The sequence below is a fragment of the Anoplolepis gracilipes genome, chromosome 5, assembly GCF_047496725.1.
Source record: "Anoplolepis gracilipes chromosome 5, ASM4749672v1, whole genome shotgun sequence".
Classification (NCBI taxonomy): Eukaryota; Metazoa; Arthropoda; class Insecta; order Hymenoptera; family Formicidae; genus Anoplolepis; species Anoplolepis gracilipes.
Window position 1 is genome coordinate 648,808 of NC_132974.1, and position 23,574 is coordinate 672,381.

The 23,574-nt window shown below is 29.3% G+C and overlaps 2 protein-coding genes across 3 annotated transcripts; both read right to left on the reverse strand.

Moving 5' to 3' along the window:
- Nucleotides 1-558: 558 nt before the first annotated feature.
- Dnapol-zeta (DNA polymerase zeta catalytic subunit) lies at nt 559-9,535 on the reverse strand. 2 transcript variants are annotated; one of them, XM_072892434.1, is made up of 19 exons: nt 9,451-9,535; nt 9,159-9,309; nt 8,865-9,051; nt 8,555-8,648; nt 7,987-8,469; nt 7,682-7,910; nt 6,098-7,564; nt 5,929-5,989; nt 4,500-5,844; nt 4,262-4,409; nt 3,756-4,124; nt 3,491-3,679; nt 3,046-3,358; nt 2,643-2,961; nt 2,242-2,490; nt 2,026-2,139; nt 1,538-1,956; nt 1,186-1,411; nt 559-1,007 (listed from the first exon to the last, which is right to left on the reverse strand). In XM_072892434.1, exons 2-19 carry the CDS (start codon nt 9,295-9,297, stop codon nt 825-827), a joined length of 6,534 nt encoding a protein of 2,177 aa, XP_072748535.1. In that variant the 5' UTR covers nt 9,298-9,309; nt 9,451-9,535; the 3' UTR covers nt 559-824. The 2 variants fall into 2 exon arrangements, with proteins under 2 accessions (XP_072748535.1, XP_072748534.1); XM_072892433.1 differs by lacking the exon at nt 9,451-9,535 and having other exon boundaries at nt 9,159-9,401.
- Nucleotides 9,536-10,420: 885 nt separating this feature from the next.
- Nucleotides 10,421-13,913, reverse strand: Nup75 (nuclear pore complex protein Nup75). Its single transcript, XM_072892893.1, has 9 exons — nt 13,776-13,913; nt 13,297-13,402; nt 12,851-13,198; nt 12,330-12,709; nt 11,933-12,252; nt 11,653-11,870; nt 11,355-11,573; nt 11,040-11,139; nt 10,421-10,959 (listed from the first exon to the last, which is right to left on the reverse strand). Exons 1-9 carry the CDS (start codon nt 13,803-13,805, stop codon nt 10,749-10,751), a joined length of 1,932 nt encoding a protein of 643 aa, XP_072748994.1. The 5' UTR covers nt 13,806-13,913; the 3' UTR covers nt 10,421-10,748.
- Nucleotides 13,914-23,574: the final 9,661 nt, after the last annotated feature.

A 23,574-nucleotide genomic window follows, 5' to 3' on the forward strand; every position in this document is an offset into this window, starting at 1 on the left:
GATTTTTATTTTATTTAATTGAATCTATCGATATCTAATAGTTTATTATTGTATTTGTAGAACAATATAATATTCTAAATTATTAAATTGTTGAAAGAAAATTTTTTTTTCATATAAAATAAGTTTTAATTTGTAAAATGTAGAATATAAAAATAGCCTTTAATAAAAGAAAAAGAATTAACAAAAATCAAGATATTATTGGCAAAATTAGAATATTGACAATATTTACAGAGTTATTTGATATTAAAAGTAAATTATTGCCAGTGTAGAGAAATAACAAATTATTTTTAGGTGAAACTGAATAAGCAAAATGTGTTAATAAATCTTGTGGACATAGCACGGTCATCGCAACCAAAACTGTGCGCATTATGTGTTATTCATTGAGAACATTCGTGAACATTGACTATGTAGTTCAATGTCCACGTTTTTATGTCCACAGAGGGCGTATCGCTTTCAGGGATTATAAAGAAATTATAGAAATTATACTGGAATCTTTTTCTAGTATCTTTTTATTTCGTAAAAAAACATAAGTAGACAGATAATTTAATAATTAGTCGAGAATTTTTTTTTAAATGTATTGTGCATATGTAAAAAAACATGCCTATAAGATACAATTTTATTCAGTTTTATATATTGTATTTTAGTCCAAGTTAAATATTTAGAATATATTTTTACATATTTTTGATTATAAAAAATAACATTATTCTTAACAACTATATATTACAAATATTAACAATGCTACATATTACTCTCTGTGAAAGATAATTTATAAAAAATATTTTTATTTATTTCAATTATTTGAAATAAGATTTACTTTCATCATATCAATACCATTCAGCAACTGCATTCAAGTCTTTGATTCCATTAGAATTATTTCCATAAATAATGTTATTTATGTAAGAAATTTGTGTAACCTCTTTGCGAGATTGAGCCATTCGATACAAAACGGGGCAATCCAAAGACGAGCATTCTATATCTCCTAATCGTCCAATACAAGAATGACAAATCTACAATGAAAAAATTCATTACTGTAAATTATTATTACAGAGAATCGATTGTTATACACAATTATAAAGATTACTTGAAATTTTAACTTAAAAATAAAATTTAATACGAGCTCGCTCTTAATACATATTTTCTATACTTAATAATAAATAGTTTTTTTTTCTTTTTTTTTGTTCTTACAGAAGCTATTTGTTGTTGATTTCTTTCCAGATGTCTTATCTTTTGAAGAAGTACGAGAATTGTTCGGCTTGATTGCGAAAGACACTCTGAACAAATTTCTTTATTGGTTTGTTCTCCGCAAGTAATACATGTAATAGAATTGAAGAACTGACGAATAGTAGATTTTGAATTCTCTTCTCCTAAGCATACAATATTATTGAATGTGCGGTGAGATATTTCTTTATACCTGTACACAAATATAATTTATATTATAAAACATCTCTCATCAACATTCTCTTTCATCAGTATATTAATTATTGTAAAACATGTGATTCATGATTGAAAGTATTTCTACATACTTTAACATACTTACCACATGTTGACATCGATTCCGAATAGATTGAAACAACGATTGAGGGGCGGTATGATGACTTTCGTTATATAATACACGGAATTTGGAATTAACGCCGGATCAGTGATGACTTCCATAGGCGTACGCACGCAGTGGATAAGCGGTTGATTCGGTGCACCAGCAACGATGATGTATCGAACGCGTTCGCTGGTGCGTGGCACTGCGCGTGGATCTTTCCTGATTAATCTGCGTGTCAATTCTAATGCCGGTACACAAGCGGATGCCTTGTATCCGCGCATCCCGCGAAATTCCTTCGCGAATGTTAAATCTTGTATGGATATGCGTCGCTGAAAGATTTTGTCGAACTGTTTAATAACGTACAATTTCACCAGAGAAATGTCCTTCGTTTCGAACAAGATCTTCAAGGCTTTCTCGAGTATCTGCAATATGAGAAATATTGTAAAATCAATCAGGACAATTTTTCTTAGTGTTCTTGTCACCTTGCTTACTTTAGAAACTGCAGGGCATCCGTCTCTGCGAACTGTCTCGATTCCTTTCGCCAGAAACTCGGGCTTCTTTTGATCGCGCGTCTCGTACATGTATCCGCAATATCGTTTTTTCGTCTGAAATAATACATTTAACAATTTGAGTTATTATTGATTCTTTTTTATAACGCTGTATATATTCATTTTATTATATTTATCTGTTAATCCTTGATATTTTACTTGTAAAATGGAAGGATAAAGAACTTTTTCAAATTTAAGTTTAACAGGCGGGGGATTAATCGCGGTTACAGCATCTGCGATTTCTTCACCGATGTTAAATGCCTCTTCTCGAGATTTTCCAGGTACTAACACAAATAAGGAATCTGTATCTCCGTAAACTACTCGAGCACCCCATTTTGGAGTAGACTTTACTAGTTTGATCGCTTGTTCCAACGTCTCTCGTCCTTTGCTAACTACGCTGTCGCCTATCTATAAAGAAAAGTTCATCAAATAAAAATTTTTGCAGCAAAGAGCGCCGACATTAAAGCAGTAAAGAGTTTCGTCAAATTAAGTTTATAAGCATGTATTATTAATTTCAATTATTTTTTTATATAGCTTAAAATAGCATATGTTATACATACCTCGATACATGGCATTCTGCCACTATAATTGGCGGATGTATAACCATAAGTGACATTTGCGATTAACTTGAGACCCAATTGTTGTGAATGAAGAACGCGGTGCAACGTGCGATTTTCTGCTGGGTGTAACTTCATAGATTCCTTTACCATTAAACGAGTATTTAAAATTTCCGCCAGCATACGCGGTAATATTCCTTGACGTACTTCTTTCTTCACAAATGCTACACCGCAAGGTGAAAAATTTATTTTGTCTTGCAGCTTTAATGCGGTGTTCTTTTTTATCCTTAATGTTGCTGCACCGAACTCGAATGGACCGTATCTAACAAAGAAAAATATCAAATTGACAAATTTAATCCAATTTTTTTTTTATATATTGTCGAGTTTATGTATGTTAAATACTCACTGGCCTATGTGTTCTATTCGTCCTAAACAGGTAGAAAAGCAGTAATTGTAAGCAATAATCATACTCGGATACAAACTTTGGAAATCGAGTACGATCAATGGATCAGTATAAAATTCAGATTCGGGTTCCATGATTAATGGTAGACACTCCGGCGCTCGCATTTTAGCTCTTTGATGCATGGATGGTGAAATTGGAATATAATTCATGGGTTTCGCTAATCTTAACATCATGGACTCGACGCGAAATTGCGAGCCTCGTGAAAAAACCTCGTAAAATTGTATACCAAAGAGACGGGCGTGTTCACATGTACGACCTATGTCATATAAAAGTAGAAATAATAAATTTAAAAAAAATTTTTAAAGTAAATAATAGTAAATAATCAAAATATATTTAATACAAAAAAGTATAAAAAAAGAATATAAAAAATTTATATTGTTAATCTCACCTATAATATCTAAGTAGTTCAGGAGTTTAAGAGTGCCTACAACTCTAATGATGTAATGATGTATAACTCTGCTTTTTATTATCATACTCTCATGTTTCCACCAGTTAGACAACGTTTTGAAGGAAGGGCATGGAATTCTTTCGTGTAAAACATGATGCATGACGCTTTCAAAAGTATATGTTAATAATGCTAGAAAAAATTAAATCTCATTTTCACATTATGAATAAAAAGAAATAAATATTCAACTGGAAAATATACAACTCACCTGCCTCGTGTCTCATAATTCTCCAAACATCGAGAATATTGCGACCAGGTACTTTTATTTCACTTGCATCGTCCTTTTCAGACATATGAGCATCAGACTTAGAAAATATCTGCATATGTGGAACTTTTGAGATTTTTATTGTAAAATTATTGAGACTAAGACAAGATGCTCTCTGAAAAATGTAGCCCCATGAAAGCGCTTCCACTTCCCAACCGAGTAAAATATCTGGATTATGCTGCTCAATCAATTTTACAAGACTGTTAAATATATCTTGTTCTGTTGTAACATATAGTATCGGACACATTGCACTTGCAGAATGGATCTTATTAAGTCTTGCACTTATAGGACTGGAATTTACAATTATAGCGCCTGAAACAAAAAAGATTATTATAAATAAAATAATAGTCTTTTACGTTATACAGAAAAAAAATCTTCAATTTTTTTTTAAATAAAATCTTAAGGAAGATATATTAAAATTCTTTGTATAAAATAATTTTAATAATCACCATGTTCTATCTGTTCATTTGCATCCATCGGAACGTCATTGTAAATCGCGTAAAATAATGCAGCAATAGAATCATACTGTGGATCAGGAAGAAGATTTTCTCGAGTAATAATGTGTACTTCGAGAGAGAATAATGTTAGATACTGATGCTGTAAAAAATGAAAAAAAATTTTTTTTAAATATTATTTTTAAAAATTAAATCTTTCATTCTTTATGCGTAACTGGAATAACAAACTTACTACAGTTATCGCTCTAACATTTTGAAGATTCTCACTAGAGACGTTGCCATAGCTTCCTTTAGACAAGCATTCGATTTGGCCATAAGAGACACCTAACTGCTGCTGCATTTTTTCTTTATGTAATAACGGATTTTCTAATGCTTTTTTCAAGGAACTATCTGCAGATAAACTATTAGAATTTTGCGTAAACTCGAATTTCCGGGTGTCATCGGATGTTCCGCTGAGCACGCTTTGCTGAAGCATTAATGAAGCAGATTCTTCGTTTGAATTGTTACTTATTGAGTTATTAGATATTGATTGCTGGGACTCATCTCTTTCATTGACAATATTATTTGACGAATGTTCTATGTTTTGCACATTCAATTCCTTTTCTTTATTCTCCTTGCATGATTTGACATCACGATTCTTTTCTAATAGATATTTTTTAGCTCTTATCCAATTTTTAATATCTTTAGAAGATGGCGGTATCATGAGTGGTTTAATTGTTAACAGATTGTATCCTGCAAGTATTCTTTTCATATGACAAATCTTTATACTTGATCCAGAGGGATGAAATTCATTGACTTTCAGTCTTCGCCATAGCTTAATACTCGTAATCTCTTCTAAACTAGATTTAAATGTAGGTACATCGAAACGTAAAGTATTCGTGTTTGAGGATTCTTTTTGTTTCGCGTAATCGAGTTTGTTACCAAAAAATGGCTTTTGCGATCTACATTTAGGAATGCCGTATAATGTCATACTTTCTAAAATCCTTTCAGTAGTAGGAGGTTTGTATTTTGTGGTAATCGTAATTAATCTATTTCTTCGTGATCGATGAATATTCCTTTCCAACGAAAAGCATTGACTGTCATTCTCTATCTTTTCGTTGATATGTTGAGTAAAAGTTGTATTACATACATCATCTTCATCTTCATCTTCATCAAGATCAGTTTCAGGAATAATATCATGAAATGTAATCTTATCTTTCGCCAAATTACGTATGCTTGACGCATAGTTTCTCTCGGGCGATGTATCATTATTACTTTTCTCTGACTGTTGACTGTTCGGAACACTATTATCACTATTTTCATTGTTGGAAGAAATTGCAATTGCTTCTGCATGCGTTTGGTCAATAGGATGCTCAAATGCGATCAAGTTTTCAGATCGGCTCATGTAATGATCTGATTCTACAGAAGTGTTTTCTATTTCATTGTAATTCAAAAAAGACAACCTCTTACGAATCGCTTTAGTTTTATTAACCAATGAATTTTCACTATTTTCCATTTTCTTTTCATGCTCTTTTACTGATTCATGAACTGTTGGTGTTTTAGTGATTTTTGCAGTACTTGCATAATCAGTATTTTCACTATAAATATATAATAAATATTATTTGTAATTTATAATAAATAATTATATTATTTCTAAATTATGTAAAATATAGGAATCTTACACATTATTTATTTCATTAACTACTAATTTCTCTTCAACATTATCAGTATCGACATTATTTTCTGAAAAAGAAAGAAAAATAAATTAAATTAATTAAATAAAAAAACATTTAATGCGCTAGTTCTATTAATACATTATTTCTAGATATATAATAAAGTTAATTTAATTACCTAAATCTAAATTTGAAACACTTGTTAGGCGTTTATCACGAAGTAAGCTTACACGTAACGAACGTGTCTTACGTTTTGGTGTGGTAGAAGTAGAAGGAATATCGAATATCGATATGTATTGTTTTCTTTTCGGAGAATCGTGTTGTCGTGAAGGACTTTTATTAGTTTTCGGAGATGTAATAGTAATATCAAGAGGCGAGTAATTACCCGACAATTGTGGACTTCGAGGAACTTTGTTCGGAGAATTATATTTTCTTTTCGGTGTTTTAACAGTCATATTTCTTCGTTTACTAGGTGATTCGTCATTATTATCTTTGAAATCGAGCTTTCTTTTTTTCGGAGTGATCTGAATCATATTTTGTGGTGCATTCTTCTTTCCAGATTTATAAACGCAAATACGTTCCTCTTGTCCATCAATCGTAACATCAACTTCCGGTTCAGAATCACTAGAATCAGTAGCTGTGACTCCATCAACACTCGATATTATAAATTTCATTGAAAAATTAGATAGTTTATGGTTGATATTAAAAAAGTTGTCTTGTTGAATACATGAGTTTGAATCTTGCTTATAATTGCATTTGTTTTTTTCGTGATCTGCTGTATAATGATTGATGTCTTCTAAACATTCAAATTTTTCTGTCTCATCTATATCATAAACGTCTAAATCTCGATGGTCTGATTGTAATTGATATTGACTATCACATAATTTATTCTCTATCTTCTTATTGTGTACAATTCTTCTTTCAAAATTTTTTAAACAACACGTTATTTTTACAACAATACTGTCAATTTGTGAATTTTGCAAATTTTTACAAGATTTCACAAATATATGAAAATAATATCTGTTTAAAAAATTGTATAACTTTTTACTTAAATAAAATCTGTTAGGATTAGATGTGATATATTCGATAATGTCTACTAAATATAAATTTCTGTGTGAATTATACATTACATAATCTTTTTTTGTATTAATAACAGCTGCAGCATATTTATTATCTTTAGAAAGGTACTGAACTAAAGAACAACATGCTGTTGTATTGTTCTTAAATATCATTCTTGCATTATTTGAATCATTTACAGTCTCTCTTTCACAGTCTAACATATTTCCATATAAATTATCAACTCCATCAAGTTGAGGAAAATTCGTAAGTGTAATATCTATGTAACTTTCTTCAGAAATGTTTAAATCATCCACTGATTCAGTATTTTGCTTATTATTTATATTTTCTTCTATATTACTATGTTTGAACCTTTTATGTATTGATTCCCAGGAACTTAAATCATCCAAGTCTAAACTTGTGATATTTAAATCCTCAATCTCTTCTTCCTCTGGATCATTTTTAACTGGTTCACTCGATATAGAATATTGAGATCCGAGAACGCTATCATTATCTACATTACTCTTACTCTCATTTTCTTCCGCTAAGTCAGCCAACATTTCTACTAATTGTATGTCATCTGCATCTACTGCACATACACACATAAAAAAGACAGTAAGTTATATGGATTTTATATAATTATTCTAATAAAAATTTTTTATTCTGATGTATTTAAAACTTACAATAGTGAATACATGATACTTACAAATACTTGTATCTGTTACATTACTTTGGCTTCGATTTGCTTCTAAAAATGCTGACGAGGCTACTTGTAATAATTTATAGTTATCAGAAGGTGTTCTTTCAATATTATCTTCACATGCAAAAGATTCATTGTGATTTATAATACGAGATGCATTTAAGAGATTTTCATTATCTTCTACTTCAATAGGATATGAAGATACAGTTGTATTTGAAATAATTGTTTCATTAGTCTAGAATAAATAAATTAAAATTAAAATGCATGTATAAAACATGTTAAATAAGTAATCTAATGGAACAATAAAATACTTGTGATATAGCATTCAGTCTTTTCAGTAATTGACTCTTTTGATAAATATCATTGCTCGTTGGAGGCAGAATAACTTTACTAGGAGATTTAGGATATAATAATTGTGATTTTGCATTTTCTAAACTAGCTGCAGCCCTCCTCGCTTTCTCTTCATCCCAGATTGCAACGAGACCAGGATTCAGTTCCAATTTTTCAGTGATATTTTGTCTATTTAGAATATCTGAAGCATGAGCATCTACTTCCAATTCGCACATACTTTGTCTCGTTACAGATGTTGGAAGGTACATTTGTGAGTTTACCAATTCTATTGAAGATTTATTTTGATTGTCTTCAGTTGTATATCCTTGTAAAGAACATCTATATTTTATGTCGTTCAAATTTATTAAATTCATTCCATAGAGATTGTAATCTATCATAAATTGTAGAATATAAGGAATATGTGCTTCATATGGCTGTAAAGTTTGATTAAGAACAGCACCATTCTGAAAAAGTAATATCTTTCTGTTACTTGAGGCATATAAAATTATATTTTGTGTAGAAAAGAGAAAAGCACTGTATATTGGTTACCTGCAGCAAATCTGCTGTTCTTTTAATTATAGCTGGATTATAAAAATATATCTTAAAAAATAAATGCTCTTTTTCATGATAGCCATAAAAAGGTCTGTAAAGCAATATTACATAATTAAGAAATAAAACAAATAATGTGTAAAAATATAATTTAAAATTTCCTCAAATATAAAGATGCTTTAAATTATGTTTTTAATGTGAGAGTCCTATCAATTCTTTACTTAGCGATAAATACAATTATTAGAAAAAAATATTGTGTGCGTGATAAAAATGGTAAGATTAATCAATTTCTAATAAGAAGTATTCTTACATTCCTGACACTCGTTGGATTTTATACACATGTTGATTGGTGGATAATGCAGAACCAAAAGATGTATTCAAAGCAGAATCAATTGATGCAGCTAATTGATAAGCATAACTATTTGTATTCTCTTGAATAGTACATGGTACATACATATATGGAAAAACACCATGAATATGTAAACATGTCTTTTTACCTAAAAATGTTTAAACTTTATCTTAAACTGTTTTAATAATATAAAATGTTTAATCTATCAAGAGATAGACCAATAATAAAATTATTGAGTTTATATTTTATTTTTACCAGTGAGAGTTGATCCAAATATCCTAATTATTGGTACCTTTCTTATCTCTGATCCACGAAATTCAGAGAATGTCACATCAACTTCTGGTATCGGAGTTGCTTGGTAACTATCAATATTTACTAAAGTTATAGAAAACATTTTGCATGAAATCTGCAAGAAAAATAATAATACTGTGTAATATCTATAAATAAATAATAATGGGAAAAGGTTTTGTATCACATATAAGATGCAAAAATATAGATATAAAAGAGGTAAACAAAGACTAAGCGTAGAGAGATTGAAGAGATTTACTTCTTTCAGATTTACTTCTTTCTTTGTTTCTTTTTTATATTAATAAACTATGTTTATTACTATTGTTTTATTATTTTTATTTGCACTTCTCATTTATAACTAATAAAATTTCAAAAAATTCCAAATGTACAGATCGATTTATTCTATAATTAAAACTCTACATCTGATTGGCCAAACTCCAATCTTTAATCTTCAATTTTCAATGCATAAAGCCCGTATCACACTACGAATTGAAAATTGAAGATTAAAGATTAGAATTTGACTAATCAGAACAAAAGGAACTAAAATTGCTTTGTCTTGATTGGACAAATTTCAATCTTCAATCTTTAATCTCAATTTTTAATGCGTAGTCTGATACGGGCTTTAGGTGCGTTTTCATTAAGCATCACGCTCGCGTCGCGTCAAGAGTTTAACCAATCAAAACGTCCCGTTTATGACGCGCGTGTGACGTACTCACTACAAACTATAAAAATGATAAGGCCGCTGCAAGAAAATCCTTTGCATATTGTAGAATTATAATAAAATAAAAACTTATGTTTTCATAATTATGTTCCCAAATTAATTCGAAGAGCGGATCCTTCAGTTGCATTTAACACAGAACACTTATCGAATTTTGATCTCTCCTACAAAAAAATTGATTCATAGAATCGACATGATAATGAAAACTTTTGATCCACTCTACTTATTTACAAAATAGCAAAATTAAAGCTAAATCCACCGAAAGCTATTTTACCTAGGTTTTGTACAAGTTCTTTAGTTAAAAAAAAAAAAAAAAAAAAAAAAAAAAACCTTTAATTTAGAATGCACTCCACTTGATTTTTTTTATAAAAATTATATATTTATATAAATCAGGAAATTATATAAAACAACACGTTTTTTTTCATCTTGATTGCTCAATTAAATGATTCAGAGTATTTATAAAAATATACGAAATATATTCTTATTAAAATAATACGGAATTAAAATAACAAATTGAATAGAAAGATTTTGTTGTATTTTCAATTTTTCCTTCGATCGTCATTTATATTTTTAATATTTCATTTGTTGTAAAACTTCTTTAGACATACTTTTCATCAATTGCTATTATTGATGATATTGAAATTGTTGGAATTCTAAAAATTCTTTTTATCAATACAGCTCCAATAGATTTGCCATACAACAGATGTAACATTACTTAAGGATTATTTTAATAATCTCTTATTATATTTATATAAATTGCAAGATTAAGTAAAAAAGATATTAATAATGATTTTTTTATAGAAAAAAATTAATAGCGCAGCTATTTAATAATAAAAATGTCAATGTTCAGCTTGACAACCTTCTAAGCTTAAGGCTCGTGCCAGATTTCGTGCAACGCCTAATCGGAATATGGAAACCTTATCTTGAAATTTCGGATCATCACCGTGAGCTTCTGCGCAGCGTAGCAATTCGTAACAGTCATTGGATGAAAAAACCATATCTTCCGCTTCTAAAAGCGGTATAGCATCTGTAAGTAGAATAGACCAAAAACTGAAAAAAAAAAAAAAAGAAAAATTACAATTTATATAATCAATATAATAAATATTCTTAAGATGAATAACACAACTTACTACTTTGGCGTCAAATTCGAGACCAAAAGGGATACTAATAAACTTGCTGCTTCTCGGTGTTCGTCCATTTCATAAATATGATGAAATTCACAATATTTTCCTAAATATAGTAACACATATTATTATATTAGTTATTAATATATTTATTCAATATATATCTTTACTTTTAATATAATTTATATATAATTTATACAAAAATAATTTTATTACACATAATTACACATAAAAACATAAAAAGTAAAGAAAAAAATTATAGGAAATTAAAATTAATAACTTCTATTGGGCATTTTCAATTTGATATTTATAGTTTTTTACCTAAAAATGTGAGCCTATCACTGGCCAGCATGCAAGAACCTAAATTTTCCAATAAATCACGACACTCTAATTCCCCGTGCTCTGCATAATGTTTCAAAAATTGGTCAGCAATGTATGTAGTAAAATTGCCATCGTGTGCCTTAAGCGCCCATGTGAGAGCATTGCCCAATCTTCCTTGTCTTATGCTCTTCATTCCTTGAATCTTACATATACTGGCAACTGAAACACACGCGCGTGCGTTTTTGAATTAGTGTAAATATTATTTAAAGTCAAAGGAATGATTGAAACTGAATTTTACCAACGTGCGGCATATTATTGTCCCGTGCAATGTCGATAATCTTATTAATTCTCGCTTCCGTGCCTGTCGGCAGTGACTGTAACAGAATTTCTAATCTGCCCAAACCTTGTTTAGGACATTGTATCAAGTAACTCGCGCCACATTGCCACAACGAGTGATGACTCATTAACATAGTGCCATACTCTAATATAAGAGATTCATGGAGCTGTGCAGTCACACTATAACAAATTACAAAATATTTCAATTTGTTATCAATGATTTATCTCTCATAAATACTTACTTGGTTTTGTCTTTGCTTAAAATATTTAATTTTCCACATTTGTACAACAGATCCATTAAATGAGCTGCAAACCAGCCATTATCACTCATATATTGTATCTCTTTGATAACTTGATACAAATCATTTTCTATTAAAGCAAGAATTACGCGATCTAAATGTCTATTAGCTTGCCATCTCTCAGCAACACTGTTTGCATAGCGTGAAAGTTCCAGTTGTTTACAGCAAGGAGCTGAATAAAATAATTTTGCTGCCAATAATTCATACCATGCTTCTGTATACATAGAATATTCCCACAATACAGATTCGTCTCCTGCTATTAACTGTAAAACAAAATTTTATATATTAAAAAAAAAAATATGTGTTAATATAATACTTAACTTTTTATTATAATACTGACCTTCATGAGCATCTCCAGATTATTATCTATAACAAAGTAGTTAGTTTCTAGATTTGAGCAAAGATCCATTTGCCAATGTTTCCACCGTATAATAAACTCATTTACAGAATATCCGCCATATACATTGTATACTGGCATTGTTCTGATAATATTGTCTGCAGTAATGAACGCTGAATGATCTGCTTTGCTGTGCAATGCTAGGAGACGGCAGACTAGATTTAATTTCCCATGGAATGCACAACCCATCACAGCTTCCCAATAATTCGAATTTTCTAAATCAGCGCCAATAGCTTTTTTCAACAAAATTTTTGAAGCTATCAGCTCCCTTGATGGAAAATGGAAACTGATCCATTCTAATAATTGCGGTAACACGACATCACCTACACACATGATGCAATCAATAAAAAAAATGCAATATACTTAAGGCATTCTTTTCTAAATAAGAATTTATATATATATATAATTACATATATAATTATATATATTATTCCATATACATGTATATTTGTATTCTAATATACCTGGTACAGCATCAACATAGAGGATTTCTGTCAAGTGCCAGACACATTCCACTTGGTAAAATATAGTGAGAAAATTTTCCAACATTGTTTTTTCTTCTGATAATGGTTCTTTTGGTAATATCTCTTGTAGATTTTCAACACAGGCTCTCAATATAGATCTGTATTGTTTACTGTGTTTAAGAAGTTCTGGCCTAATATCACCAGAAGAAAAGGATTTAAGATTTTGTACCGATAGAAAAATACCATTGCTTTCATTAACCAATTTACGTAAAAGAGGTGAAAATAATATGATCTCTGGCCGAAGAAAATGCACTTTGGCTTCACAAGGTGCAAACTGACTTTTAGTATCTGAAACAAAAAGTTATAACATAAAATAATAAAGTAATATATAGAATATATAATCAATTTTCTAATTTATCAAAAGAAATATATAAAAGTTTTTCAACCTTGTGAGAATTTGTCTACATGTTTGTATGCATGAATCCCAAATCTATTGCTACTGATCCAGGTTGTTGCAATCCCTGCTTTCCTACAAACATCATCTGCTATAACCTGTAAAACATAAAAAATCGTTACTTAGTAAGCAAAAGAATTAAATACTTTTAAAATTCTTTTTGATCATTAATTGTTTAATACAAATTCGAAATTTTAATATAAAATATAACAACATAATTGTTCAAATACAGACTTATTCAATCAGATAAGTAAATAATTATAAATTCATATTAAATAATAATTTGATTTAAATAATATAAATTTTAAATTTGACTTAAATAAATTTAAATTAATTAATTAACTTGAAGTTGATAATTGTTTAGCTTTATATTTAAAAGTTTCTATAAATATTATGTATATGTAGTTTTCAAAGTTAGTTTTTTTATATAAATAATTTTATGTAAATAATCTACATGTGTATTTTACTAACAACTATTTGAGCGTTATCACTTTCGTCCATAATTATTCGAATTACTTTATCAACAATATTAACTTTGTTAACGTTAGATTTATGTAAATAAAAACTTTAGCGGATTACACCGGGTACCAGATTATACTAAATCATTAACAGAGAGAAACCTGAGAGGCGTCAGGCCCCATGTTTTTCTCGAGACGCTTTTTCTCCGAGATACAGTGGCGCCATCTAGATCCATTTTATAGCCGGCGGAACTACATGGCTGTAAAGTCACTAGATTATAAAGTACCGCAATTAGGGGAAAAATAGCCGCCATTTTGACTCCACGTTACGCGGCCATTTCAATTGTACAAATATATTACAACCCAATTTTTTGTAAAAATGAGAGAAAATAAAACCATAAATTATGTAAATAAATATTTTATTTATGCTTTGTATTTGTCACAGACATTTTCATTGCAATATATCTACTGCTATAACTTGCTGCTTGTTTTATATCATTGCTTTGTTTTTTTTAATGAAAAATGAATTCTTGTAATAACAAAGTTTTTAAGAAGTTTGTAACCAATATTATGACACGGAGGAATAAAACATACAGAATATTCTTGTAAAAACATATTTATATAAAATCAATAGCTTTTAATGTATTCAAAAGTAAGTTTTAGCAAAAAGTAGGTTTTATTTTTTCGAAATAATAATTCGCATTTATATTAAGTCATAAACATTTATCATACAACAACTTGGCATTTTGCTCTTCTAAATTTTACTTCTCTGACCATCTGGGTTGCGTTCGAGAACTACACTTGTGCGTTCGAAGTGTCATTCTATCTTTAACATTTACTGAAAATTGAACAAGGACAGATATATGTTGGTGTGCATACGAGTGATGTTTATAAAAAATGACACACCAAACACGACATAAATCGGATTATTTTTAATTATATAAATAATTATTTTATTAAATTATTTGTTATATTAAATTATTTATTGTATTTACTATTTATCAGAATCAGAGTTATAAACTTACAATTAAACTAAAAAATATTTACAAGGATTTGTTTATCAAAGATATAAGACAAGATATTAAAATAAATAATATTGAAAAAAACAGAACAATATTTTCACTAATGTAAGATTCTTGATGTATTCGATATAGGATTTTCCGTGGAGAATTTTATACGTTATTAGACTCGCTTTTATTTATTACTAAAAGAGACTCTAATTATACTTATACAAATTGACCGAACCAAAGTATAATAGTTACGAAGTAGCAAAGTTACGAAACGAACACATAGCTCAGCTCTCGAACCAAAAGTCGAAAAATATTCTCAAAAATCCGCGAAGATGCTAATGCCTCCGCTAATGCTCATCCTTCCTCTTAAATCCTGTCTTCCACCCATAATTTTACACATGTAGAGCGAATCGTGGAGTGGGACTAGCTCCGCTGCTCCGATACAGAGTCGAATTAATATCGATTCTCTGAATTTTCTTTCACTAACGATATTTTTTTCAAATTATATATATATATATATATACAAAAAAAATAAAAATTAAAAATAATAATAATATTAATTTCCAAAATTTTAATTTGTATAATAATAAAATATTTCATTAATATTCTTATAAGATAATAAAAAATAATAATTGATAATTATTAATAATAATAATAAATTAAATTAAAAATTAGTTACAAATTAAAGAAAAGATTATTTATGAAAGAACCTTCAACAACAAAATTAATATTAGATCAAATTTCAATGATATTTTAATGTATAATTAAATTGAAGAATTATTAATAATCTAGCAAAAGAATTCATGTGATTTATGTAAAGATTATGAGCAAACCAATGTATACATTTTTAACAATTAATCAAGACAAAAATATATGCCTAGATATATTTTTTTCTTTGGAAGAAATGCATTTAATAAAAATAATACAAAAAAAAATTGTCTTTCCTCGTTTTTCAAAGAAAATCCTTTTCTTCTTATTTTTTCACCTAGCAACTGTCATAAAAATATTTTAAGTTAAGATTCGCGAGAGCCAATGAGCGACGAAAACAGCTTTCGCCACCCTCTCTTCAAGAGCCCCTTGTAGTAAAAACGCATGCTCTCTCCGTCTTTTTGGGAACCTTGGGTTGGGCAGCAATCGGGGATACAAAATAATAACAATCATTATCGAGCGATCAGTTACGCAGTTACGTAATAAATTGCGTTGAGTGAAATTTATATAGTCTTGGTCGGTGACTGAAGAAGAACGGGCAGTTCTTTGTTAAGCAAGAAAAGAGAGCGGTTGTTTGCGAAAACCAACATGAAGATACTGTCTCCGATCTTTATTTTCCTCAATAAGATTAACATCAAGCTGTAAATCCCCTGGAAGTGAATCTGCCTTCAAATTAAATTCAGTAATTATCTGGCGGAGTGATTCAAACAGAATCCAGAAGTGCCAAAAACAAAGAAGAAAAAGTGAAATTTATCTGACGCTTTAACGACTCGTAAGTAGAGTTATAAACACGATATCATCCCCGTCTAAAAATCCTTTTATCGTCGTTGATTAAATGTCAACATGACAATAAAAACTCCCGTCTCGATATAAACTGCGCGTGAGATAAGAAGTATAGATGAAAGAGATCGAAGAAACGTATAGGTGTTAATCTTTATCCGTTAAAGAGAACGAATAGACGGAGGATCAATAACACGAAAGAGGGAGCAAGAATTATTGATTTGGATGGATCGGCGGAGGGGAGGGGGAATGTTTCCGTGTGGGTGCATAATATGAAATAGAAGTATAAAAGATATATAAAATAAAAAGCGCGTATAAATTGTATATACGTCCATAAAGGATTAGTCAGAAATATACACGCAAATTTCATTGAAAAATAAATATTCCTTTTTATTGTTGCAATATATCCCAGTCAGAAATGAAAAGTCAAAAAGATGTCGAATCGATGTCGATACTCTCAGAATCAAAGTATCATGGCGGCTATATTCGGTTTGCGTTCAAATAATACTAATATCGATTCGACATCGAATTAATATCAGTTTTCTCAGGTGCTATTCACTGCATGCTTATTAATGATCTATTAATGTGAATAACGGGAATATATCTTTTGATTACCTTTGTTATATTTAATAATTTTGTTTTTGTGTTTGTCAATAAATTTTAATTTTGGTTTCTTAAATAATTAATAATTACTATTTAAGTCACGCGGGATAACCATAATATTATTAGTAAAAATATTTACCGGACATTATATATATATATATATATATATATATATATATATATGGACATGGATATATGGACTATTTACGAACAACAGCGCTATAACACATACTTATATTGATCACTGATTATTTGATTATTGTCTTTAAAAGTTTATGACTCGTTGCGAGATAAGAAAATCAAATTTCTTTGTAAATTTCCTTTTTCATATATGTCTTAAAAATTAACGTTTTTGTATTTTCTGTTAAATAAAATTTATTTAAGTAAGTGCCTCAAAATTGTAATTAAAGAATAAATAAAATATTTATTTTTCTTTATATTTTGTATATTTTATTATAATTCAGCTAAAATATTTAAATATTAATACAGTAATTTATTATTAAATACAATATTGATATCAAATCGATATTGATTCGAGGTTCGAAGTTTCTTCGAAATCGCGGACACGATTGAGTTAAAATCGATCTTTAAATTGATATTATTTCGATGAAACGACTTTGACATTATTTCGATGTCATTTCGAAATTTTATTTCTCACTGGGATATTCCTATTCGAGCTATTTTCATTTTTTCTTTCATCTTTTTAAGATTGAAGCCTTTTCTTACTCGGTAGTGTGGACAAAAGCAGCTTTAAAGTCGCTCTATTTGTCGAAGCACGATTACATGGCTACTCGATCGCGATGTAATTTTAGTTGGCAATAAGGTCGATCTCGAAAGAAAACGAGAGGTTCCATCGGTGGGTGAGTATAGATGAATTTCCGTGTGCAAATTTTCCAACGTAATTACAATTCGCGAACTGTTTCAATCAAGTCCCGAGAGAGATACGAGTCAATCAAATTTTTAGTTACAGGGAAGTCTTCATTATAGTGAAAGCCAAGAAATGAAGAATACTTTTGTATTATATTTTTTGCGCTAAATTAATTTTAATAAAAATTTCTTATCAATTATACATCGTTGTTAATAAAAATCTCTTATCGATTATTTTGAAAATATACACTGCACGTAAAGTCTTGTAAAAAGAACAATACAGTAACTAAAAAGCAGTACAGTACTATTAACTGACTGTTCAAAAAATTATTTCGATTGGAATAATCTGAAGACAAAAACGATCTATGAATGTAAATTATATGAAACTATTAAAAATATTAATCTATTGCGTAGAAAATGACAAGCTTTTGATAAAAATTTTGTCAGAAAGAATGGGCAATTTTTAATCAAACGGGTATTTTTTCAAATAGTAGTAGATAAATAATCGGCAAAGACAACAATTGACCTTTCTTATTTCAGATTACCGAAATAATTCCCGAGACAGTTTGATAATGACGTGGCATATCGCAAGACATATAGTTTCTACATTACTATTTTTTAATGAAATTTATTTATGTCAAGTCATTTTCAAAACGTGCAGAATTAATAAATCGATAAGACATTTCTAAAATGTTATCTCATTAAGAAAAATATACTTTCTTGTCGGCTGTTCCACTTTATACAATCACAAGATTCTTAATATATTAATATTGATGCATTAAGATTGATGAAATAAGTGGCAAAGAATATTTAACAAGAATCTGATCAAATTTTGTAAAAATAAAACGCGATATAAAAAAGATACATAGAAGAGATTGGTGAAAATTTCAGACACACGATCGAGCTCTTGATTCCTGCCGACAGATGGGTGTAAACTAGCTACGAATTTTAAAGTAAAATTTGTGGAAACGTCTTGTCAACTACCTCTACACGTAGATTAGTTGCTTGTTGGGCTAATAGCCCATAATAAAATTGAACCCAGAAAGATCAATTCATAAACCAAAGTACAGCCTAAAATGGCTATTTAATTTTAAATTTAAAAAAAGTAAAAGTTGCGATAACCTTTTCACACTTTAAATAAGTTCGATTTAAAGCTACAAATTTTTGAGTAAAATTTGTAGAGACGTCTTGTCAACTCCCTCTACATTTAGATGAGTTACTTGTTGGGCTAATAGCCCAGATCAAACTAAATAGAACTTATTTAAAGTGTGAAAAGGTTTTCGCAACTTTTACTTTGGTTTATGATTTGATGATCTTTCTGGGTTTAGTTTGATCTGGGCTATTAGTCCAACAAGCAACTCGTCTACGTGTAGAGGTAGTTGACAAGACGTTTCCATAAATTTTACTCCAAAATTTGTAGCTTTAAATAGAACTTATTTAAAGTGTGAAAAGGTTTTCGCAACTTTTACTTTTTTTTAATTTAAAATTAAATAGCCATTTTAGGCTGTACTTTGGTTTATGAATTGATCTTTCTGCGTTCAATTTTATCTGGGCTATTAGCCCAACCAGGAATTCATCTAAATTTAGAAGGAGTTGACAAGCCGTCTCTACAAATTTTACTCCAAAACTTGTAGCTTTAAATCGAACTTATTTAAAGTGTGAAAAGGTTTTCGCAACTTTTACTTTTTTTTAGTTTAAAATTAAATAGCCATTTTAGGCTGAACTCTGGTTTATGAATTCATCTTTCTGGGTTCAATTTTATCTGGGCTATTAGCCCAACCAACAACTCATCTACACGTGGAGGTAGTTTACAAGATGTTTCCACAAATTTTATTCCAAAATTCGTAGCTATTTTTCATTCATGTCTGCAAGAATCAAGAGCTCGAATGTGCGTTCAAAATCGTCATCTTCATCGTCTCAACTGGAAAAAATAATAGCGCACACGTAGCAAGCGACCAGGCGTCGGAGCAAACACCGCAGACGGAGCAGCGTCTACTCAACTTCAAAAGGAAAAGCAAGAGCTGCGAGAGTCTCCTCGTTCTCTAACGTATCTCCTTCCTTCGTTCACGACGAAGATGATGATTTCGTCGGGATATTGGATATCGACGAAATCATCATCTTCGTCGTGCGCGAACGATTGTCGTCTCAATTGGTCCGGAAAAATAAAAGCGACAGAAAATGTCGTGCAGCAACAACATTTTCCACAACAAAATGTTTTTTACCTAGGCTTGTAAGCTCATTATTTCTAAAAGTTCACAAACATTCTTTCATGCAATCCTTAGAGTGGAAACTTATTTTATTTTATGTGTATAAATTGTAACTTTTATATTAAGCAAATATATTGTTATGTTAAATTAGAATTAAAAATAGATAACTTCCAAGATATATATTTAATTGTATTTTAGAAAACTTTTTATTTTATACATATAATAAATAATTTTATATACATAATAAATATGTAAATTTATATTATGTATTACACATATATATTTTATATACATTATATATCACCGACGAGATACTAATACATACATAAAATAATAGTATCCAGTTTAATAAATAACAGCGTTATGAGTTCAGAAAGAGATTCCAAAGATCTAATTACATATGTGCCATTTAAACTTGAAAGCATACTTGTCGTTATATCCGTCTTGAAAATAGCTTGAGAAATTTGAATTCTTTTTCTGCTTAAATGTACGACTAATATGTAATTGTCTTTTCTGCATATTCTCATTTCAGACGGTAGACAAAATGTTAATATTAAAAAGACATTAAAATTTTAACTCTGTCGATTAAAATATATTTATTTTTTTAAACATCAGAGAAAAAATGAGTTTAATATCTTTTAAAAAGCTTTTTTCTCTCAAATTATCTTTTCTGGTAAGTAGAGACTATTATAAATTTCAAATGATTAGTTATAAAAAGTTTTAGTTAAAATATATATTACTATTTATTAAATTTATATAACTAATAATAATTTTATATTATATTACTATTTGAAAATTATTTACAAGTAGAATAAAAAATTAAAATTATTTTATAAATACTTTTCTTTGCATTATTTAAAAATACGCTGACATCAAGTGAACAATAACTTCTTAAGCTCTACGTTTAAAATATTCACATTTTATTTTACACATGCGAAATTAATAATATAAACTTATATATTATTAATGAAAAATAAATTTGCAAAACAACAAGTTTACCTTGAGTCTTATCCGCATGAATATCATTTTTAAATGTTTCCAATTTCTAGTTTAAATCTCTGGTGAACTTTTCTTCATCACTTTTGATGTCCTGCGTATCTAGTTCTTCCTTGTTGTTCCAAGTCGTCTTTTTTCCGCATTAATTATTCCGTAAAAATAAAAGTATTTTGATAGATTCTCTGGATAAATATATTTTTATTCCGTTATATCATACATCATGCTTAAAAATCTGAAATAAGATTATATTGCGTTAAACAAAGAAAATTTGTTTGGCTGAAGACATTTTATATAATAGTTGAAGCAAGAAAAATATATTATTGTTATTTAAAAATAATTTTCTTGAATGGAGAGGAAAAAATGTTGGATAGAAAATAACACATGTTCAAATCAGAGATTATAATTTTCTTAGAGTTAAAATAATTATTTTATTCTTGAAATGACAAGTGTAATAGTAAAATAAGATTATATTATTGTTGAAATTTAAGATTTTTAAATTTTTCTAAGAAGATTATAAATTGTTGCGTATATATGAAACAATGAACGTGTTCATATGAGTATATAAGTTTTAATTATTGACACTTACTTTTTTTCTGTGTATATTTGATTTGTTCGAGCTTTCAGTTGGATCATTTATTTTCCTCTTTTGTTTATTTTGAATATTTCCTGTGCCTTCAACGGACGTATGCATTACAGGAATTTTGTCAGAAACTGTATTACTTAACTCCTGTAAACTGACGGTTAATGTCGAAGAATCTTCTTGTGTCTGATGACCTTGTCTTAAAAATCTTTTCCATAATTTTTCTATGTCTTCAGAGCTGAGAAGTTTCCACGCCTTCCAGATCGATACACAGCTCATATCGTAAACTTTGTCGATATCTTCATCTCTAAAAGAAAACTTGCGTACACGTTCGAACATATAATTATAAAAATTTTGATTGCCTTCTTTAATAATTTCTAGATGCAGTGATACAAAAAGCGAGACTGTGTTTTTCGGAAGGAACACTATTTCGGAACCGTCATCTTTCGTATTAATCTTTTTTTCCGAGAAGATATGTTGCACGCAATTGTCAACAAGTAAAAGCACTTTCCCCGTTATATTTTTTTCTAATTGATGTTCTCTCACACTTGTCTTAAATCGATTATTGTACCAATACGCGAAATCCATCGATTCTTCCGTCGAGATATTTTCTTTTAATTTATGCTCCACAAGCAATCTCTCACGATGTTCTGACACTCCTTTATTTTTATTCTTATTTTTATGATCATACACAAAGGTTTGTAATCTGTGACTGCCAGTAACATTTGTGCAAAGTATAATAATTGAAGGGTCCTCTTCTAATTTTGTAATATCAATTTTTGTTTTGTCTGCATGTAACAAGAGATGAAGAAGAGTATTCCATATAAGGTCCGGTTTGACTATACTATAAATATTATCTCTGCTAATATTTTCCTTCTCTAATCGCTGGTTGAATTCTTGAATAAACGTTTTGGCATCTGATTGATTGGCCTCATCACTTCCTTGAATAATATTTTGCGAAATCTTATGCGTGTTTTGAAAATATGATCTAATATAACGTTTCTTAACTCTCCATGCCCAGCTATCTTTGTCGTTCTTTAGTCTACTAAACTTGCCCATAAGTTCCCGTACTTTATCTATAAGGATTTCACGTGAAATTATATCTCCTAAGTTTTTCCGTTCTATTAACCAATCAAGTAGTTGTCTATCCAAATCAGATAGATCGGTCTCATGTCTTTGATCAGAATTTTGCAAAATATTTATTAGAGTCGCATGACATTTCTTAAATCTAAGCACCCATGCACTTTTTACCGTATCTGTTAATGGTCCAACAAACTCGTCCATAAGTTTGTTGATTTTATTTTTAAGCATCTCAGGTGAAATTTTATCTTCTTTTATTTTTCGCTCTAGTAACCAATTAAGCAATTTTTGATCCATTTCTGTATATTGGAATTTAATAGAACATAGTTGAATATTGTGACGAATTTTAAAATCTTGTATCCACTCCGTTAGTTTCCATGTCGATGGTCCCCCACTATTATTTATGATTTCTTTTGCTTTCTTATACAGTAGCTCGTGGGTAATTTTGTTTCCTGATTTTTTCTGTTCTAAATACCATTTCTTCAATTGATCGTCCAAATCTTTATATTTGGTAAGCCGTATTGTTTTTCTTTGTAAGTTTATTCCTTCCTTCACCGATTCATATTTTTTATTATTTTTTATGTTTCTAACAGTTATTATAGCTATTTTATAATCAGTAGCAATTTTAATTGGATCGATACCTGCATTCGCTTTCTGGTGAATTTCAATGCGCTCTTGATACGAGAGCCTGTGTCTCGTTATGCACTTGGATGACATAACGAGTTTTTTATATTAAAAATTATTTTTATGCAAAATTTTGTTTCACTATTATTGATTTCAGAGAGTCTCTGAAAACTTTTCACAACCCAATGTGAGGTTTTAAAGCACTGAAAATATGCTACTAATTAAAAATTAGGCTTGCTTTTGAGAAGAACTTTTCGAACATAAATAAAAATATTGTTTGAAAGTCATGTATCAACTCATCAAGGCAATGTTTTCGCTTTCTCGATATTTGCTGTTTACGTATAGTGATATCTGCTA